The 6,000-nt window shown below is 46.3% G+C and overlaps 1 protein-coding gene across 8 annotated transcripts in view; it reads left to right on the top strand.

The window, feature by feature from the left end:
* The first annotated feature begins 4,179 nt into the window (after positions 1 to 4,179).
* Positions 4,180 to 6,000, top strand: part of PICALM (phosphatidylinositol binding clathrin assembly protein) — a 65,133-nt gene continuing 63,312 nt past the window's right edge. For 5 of the 8 annotated variants that reach the window (XM_082219281.1, XM_082219279.1, XM_082219275.1 and 2 more), the window contains exon 1: positions 4,182 to 4,781. In XM_082219281.1, the coding sequence (XP_082075407.1) occupies positions 4,652 to 4,781 (130 nt within the window). In that variant the 5' untranslated portion in view covers positions 4,182 to 4,651. Of the gene's footprint in view, positions 4,782 to 6,000 lie in introns of all 8 variants that reach the window. The other 3 variants (XM_082219280.1, XM_082219274.1, XM_082219277.1) reach the window with 2 other exon arrangements.

Raw genomic sequence — 6,000 nt, 5'->3', positions numbered from 1 at the left:
GTTTTTGATAATGTGTTTCAATAGCCAGCTGTGTGTTGGCGCATTATCTGGTCATTTGAATCACCCCAAGGCCAGACATTATCAACTGGTCAAGACAAGAAGGCTCTGGACACATTGCCGACTTAAAACACAGCTATCTTGTTATTTTGCTCAATTTGGATTGAAGTTATAATAACTAACAAGATGAAAGATGAAAAAATCTTTTGTAATAAATCCAGTGGCACCTTTAAGGTCAACTAAATATAAGCTTTCAAGGTATGAGCTTTCGTGTGTAATACACATTTCGTCAGATACTCTGAAGCAGAGGTCGCTTCAACCTTATGACTGTCGATGACTGTTATGGCAGTCGGTTTCACAGGGAAGGGCAAGGGATTTCTAAAGGGATAGATGACCAAAATTAGCTTTAGCATGTATAATGGGACATGAATCCAATATCTCTATTCAGACCAGGTCTCTCCATAGTTTTTAGTTTGATAATGAGTTATAATTCAGCAACTTCTCTTTCAAGTGTATTTCTAAAATGCTTTTGCAATAAGACAGCTACTTTAAGATTTTGTATAGATTGTCCTGGGAGACTGAAGAGTTCTCCTTTTGGTTTCTCTGTTTTATGATTCCTAATCATAGCTGTCAACTTTTCCCTTTTTTTAAAGGGAAATCCTATTCGGAATAAGAGAATTTCCCTTAAAAAAAGGAAAATGTTGACAGCTATGTTCCTGATGTCAGATTTATGCCCATTTATCTTTCCCAAAAGGGACGTGGGTGGCGCTGTGGGTTAAACCACAAAGCCTAGGGCTTGCCTATCAGAAGGTCAGCAGTTTGAATCCCCACGACGGGCTGAGCTCCGGTTGCTCGGTCCCTGCTCCTGCCAACCTAGCAGTTCAAAAGCACATCAAAGTGCAAGTAGATGAATAGGTACCGCTCCGGCGGGAAGGTAAACGGCGTTTCTGTGCGCTGCTCTGGTTCGCCAGAAGTGGCTTAGTCAAGCTGGCCACATGATCCGGAAGCTGTACGCTGGCTCCCTCGGCCAATAAAGCGAGATGAGCGCCGCAACCCCAGAGTCGGCCATGACTGGACCTAATGGTCAGGGGTCCCTTTACCTTTTATCCTTTCCAAACTATTGGTGGGAGTGCACCGGATGCAGCGTAAATTGTAGTTCTCATCAGTGCTGCACATTTTAAAATCCCAGTTGGGTATAAATATACTGGGAAAGGGTCCTCCATCTTGCCAATACTTTAGTCTCAAGCTACTCATGGACATAACTGCAAGAAGAAACCTAATACAGAATGTATGGGGCCTGGTAGGGGAAAACAAGGAGCATAATACGATGCAGAAGATGAGTGAGAGCCAACAAAGGCATCTGGAAATGGGCTTGGTCATGGTTAGAGTAGCAGCTGAGGATAATAGATAGCAATGACAGTTCTTTGGATTGTCTGATTGCAGCCAAGTGAGTGCATGGAAGGTTCCTGAGCTTGTTACAGTAGCATCTTCACATTCTCTGAGGTATTGGCCACCCGTATGTTATAGCTAACAACTCTGCCAGGTATCGGGGGCGCGGGGGGAAGAATCTAAGTTGTTTCAGCCTTTATGCAGCTTCCCGCCTCCAGCACTGAAATGTCCTCCTCTTTTTCAGAGCTTCAAGTTTCATAGACCTTTGCAGTCGTCCACAGAACTGTGCTGCTCAGATGCAACACACATGACCCATTAATTCCCATTAGGATGATTCATGCCGAACAAGTCTTCACTCGGATAGTTTACCACATGGATATAATCTTTTATCATGTGGTGGATGTTTGTCATATTATGTGGTGATTCAGTTAGGGTTTTTGTCCTTAGGTCATGAGTTTTGCTGTGGTGTCTGCAACATGCTGGTTCAAAATCCTGGTCAAGTCCATACAGTACCTGTAATCTTAAGTACAGTCAGGCATAAGGTGAACTGAAATCAATACGGCTTACCCTCAGGTAAGCAGGGCTAAGAATGGAGTCTTAGATGGGAAAGCCATACACAGTTCAAATCCCTGCTCAACCATGAAGCTCCCTTTGAAACTATAGGTTTCTACACCATACATTTTAAGCTCATGGCTTCTCCCAGAAATCTTGGGAATTGTATGTCTGTGAGGGGTAAACTTCAATTCTTGGAATACTTTGTGGGAAGCCATGTGCTGTAAATGCACTCACAATGTAGGGTTGCCATATTTTGAAGAGCAAAAAAGAGGACACATTTGCCGACTTTTCACTATGGACCTCTCTGATGACTCTCCTTTTACATACCCATGAGAAAGAGGACGTGTCCTGGAAAAAGAGGACATATGGCAATCCTATGACTTAATGATGGTATGGATGTGACCATGCTTGCCTGGATGCATACATACTGGACATGCAGACACAGGGGTCCACCTCCTCAGTCGATCTGTGATGATCCACTGAGGGGGGCTCATTTCCCTGCCCCACTCATTAATGATCAGTCTTAAGAGCAGGGAGGGGTTATTTACATCCTCATTATTGGGCACCGGAGCTCCCCCTACATTTCCCCCCACCCTTGCCACCACCAAAAATTAGTCAAATCTTGAAAGGGAGGAATTTGATTAGAGGAGAAGGGGTTAGTCACCCATGCCAAAGAGCATGGACAGCTACATATGGAAGAAGCTGTTCTGTTAGGTATTGGGGGAAATAGTGAGGTAAAGATGAGCTCCAGGAATCGCAAACATATCCAGCCAGTTGTGTTCCATCTTCACTGGCTGTCAATACACATCAGGCTTTGATTCAAGGTGCTAACACTTAACTATAAAACCTTGTGATGACTAAAGTCCCACACATCTCAGAAAATCATTCCTTACGCATCAACTCTAAGGCTGTATACACATGACTGACTCAAACCGCAGCTAGGTTGTTCTTTTTTCCTTTTTTAATAATATTTTTTATTGGTTTTACAATTTAGTTTTGCATTCTCAAATAAGAAAAATACAGTCCAAAAGTATAGAATTCTCTGAATTCTCAGACTTCCAACCTCCCTTTCGAGGGGTCCACTAGTGATCATTTTCAGTGCATATCATATTATGCTCCATACTGTATATCCATAAATCTTTATTTTCTCCTATAGTTCTTTTCACATGGCATTATTTCAATCCTGCTCACGTTTGTAACTCTTTACAGTGTTCTGTCAAATATATTACAAAATTTTCACAGTCTTTGTTGAAGTTTTTATCCTCCTGTTTCCTGATCTTTCCAGTCATTTTGGCCATCTCAGCATAGTCAGGTCGTTCTTTTTTCCAACTTGGGTCAAAGCTGGTTTGCAGGGAAATGCATCAAAACGTAGAATTTAATTAAAAATGAAAGGATAGACATGGGTTGTGTTCAGTGTCATGTGTGTGCACTATTTCCCAAACCAGCGAAACTTATGAGGAACAGTTGATGGAGCTGGGTATGTTTAGCCATGGAAAAGAGGAGACTGGGAGGAGATATGTAAAGGACTGACACATGGAAGGCAGAAAACTTGTTTTCTCTTTCTCAGGAGGGTAGGACCTGAACTTCAATATACTGTAGCCTTATGAGGCTTTGCCCTCGGGTGGGAAAAATATTGCGCCCGGGAAAGGTACCAATATTATGTTTTACAAAAAACCCATAACCCCATAAATTCAACCCCGCTTCCTTATTAATCCCTCATGAGCCACGTCATCGCTTTGAATGCGGTAATTTCTGCAGGTGCTTGTGTACTTTGCCTAGAGTCCAAAGTAAAGGGCGGGTTGCCAGCAGAACAACAATATGGGAGGCAAGCCAGGCACGTATGGCGACAGGCCCATCTTTCCCCCTTTTTGGCGGGAATATACCGAGGCCGAGATTTCCCCTCAGGCCCTGCGACGGTTACAAGCGGCTCAAACCGTTGGTGACCGTTGCCGATGAAAAAAAGAGAACGAGGGGAGGCGGGGGAGGAAAGAGCGCGTCGCGCAACTCCCGACCGATTTCGTCACCGCGTTCCTGCTTGTTACGCGGGAGAAGGGCGGAGGCAAGAAAGACGCATTGCCGCGGGGTGGGTGCGGGGAGGCGGGCCGGGCGGCGAGGGGGAAGAGCGGCGGCGGCGGCGATGGAATGTCACGTGGCAGGGGCGGAGGGGGTGTGGCCCTAATTTTTTTTAAAGAGCATGTCACGTGGCTAGGCGGGGGGCGGGCGGGCGAGAGAAGGGAGGGTGGGGAGAGAGAGAAAGAGTAAGGGCGTCACGTGATGCCGGAGGCCCGGAAAGCTCTGAGGTGGAGCTGAGCGTCTCCTCCGTCCGCCATTTTCCTGCGGCGACCAGCTGTGCATGTGTGCGTGAGGGAAGGAGAAGGGAGGCTTACGGTGGTGGTGGCGGCGGCGGCCGAGCGGCAGGCCGCGGTAGTGGTCGAGGCCGAGGAGGCGGGGAAGGAGGAGGAGGAGGAAAGAGGAAGGAGGAGAAGCCTCTTCCCGGGTGACAGGCCCGGCCCTTCCGAAGGCGGAGCGCTGCCGGGCGTCCTCAGCGGCCGCGGCGGCGTTGTTGAGTCCAGCCGGGACCGCCCTCCTTTCCTTCCTCCCTCCCTCCCTCCCTCCTTCCTTTTCCTTCTCCTCCTTTCCCCGTCCCTGCTTCGCCAGCCTGGTTGAGGAATAGCAGCGGCAGCGGAGTGTCTCAGAATCCGGCACCGCCATGTCTGGGCAGAGCCTGACCGACCGCATCACGGCGGCGCAGCACAGCGTGACCGGCTCGGCCGTGTCCAAGACCGTCTGCAAGGCCACCACGCACGAGGTGATGGGCCCCAAGAAGAAGCACCTGGACTGTGAGTCGAGACGGACTTCTCCTCGCTATTTCTCACTCTTTCCGTTTCTCCTTCCCCCACCCCCCGCCCCGACCTTCGCCATTCTCGCTGTCGCCTTCTCTGCCATCCCCGCCAACCTCCCTGAGCAGCTTGCTGCCCGTCCAGGCCCGGTTTTATTCGCCGGCCAAATACTGTACTTGGATTGCAGTTCCTGTGCTTTGCTACAACATCTCAACGTAGGAACCCCCCTTTTTTCTACTCCTACTTTTCCACCATCCTCTCTGAAATGAGAGATGAAACGAGACGGCACCCTCTTCTGGTTTTTACTCATTTCATTTATTTAGCCTATTAGATGCTTGGTTTCCAAGCGACATACATATAATATATATATGCACGCACACACACATATACATATGTGCTTGTGTGTTTATGTATGTGTGTATAGTACCTATATACACATAAACACTCTACCATAAGGGAATAAAAAGGAGATCATATGGTACATTAATATATCGTGTAACATGACACTTAAGAAATGTGTTCAGTTCTGCACAGCATCACCTCCCTCCCCCCCAGTTTTAATTTTTACTTTTTTTCTATGAAGCTTTATACCCCTCTTTCCCCACAGTGTTTGGCACCCTCTCATCTTAATTTAAGGAACCTGTTACCTCACAGTGTGATTTTGGCCAGTTTGGAATATATGTGTAATTGGTTTAGAAAGTAAGGGTCTATCAGTGGCTTTTAGCCGAATGGTTGCTGGCACACAAAAGTGGGGAATGGTGATTGTCTTCATGCAGGCTTCCTGGACTAGATTGGATTTTGGTTGGACCTAGTAAGACACATGTTGTGTTCTTCAACTTTGGTCCCCAATCTTTCAGTGGTTTTCTACTGTGTCATCTCTTAAAACGTTTTTGATCTGTTGGGAATCACATCATTGCATTCTCTTGATACTCCCCCCCCCCGCAAAAGTACAGTGTCTACTGTAACCATGCCAAACCATTGAATTGTTAGTTGATCTCCTCCAGATGTTTAACCAGTGCAACTTCAATGTTAGTACATACCATTTTAGCCTATTGAAAAAAGTATAAGGATTAATGATTTAATTAGCTACAGCTGCTGCTTGTTTCCTGGCTATTTTATTTTTCTTCCTATTCTAATGGTTTGTCAGAAACAGTATAGCTGCTGCTGATAGTAACAATAATAACTCATTTACTGAATTGGTTAACTATTAGACTAATCT

This window comes from Podarcis vaucheri (genome assembly GCF_965113315.1).
Source record: "Podarcis vaucheri genome assembly, chromosome: 4".
NCBI lineage: Eukaryota > Metazoa > Chordata > Lepidosauria > Squamata > Lacertidae > Podarcis > Podarcis vaucheri.
Note: the sequence above shows the minus strand (reverse complement) of the source record. Positions and strands in the feature narration are given on the sequence as shown.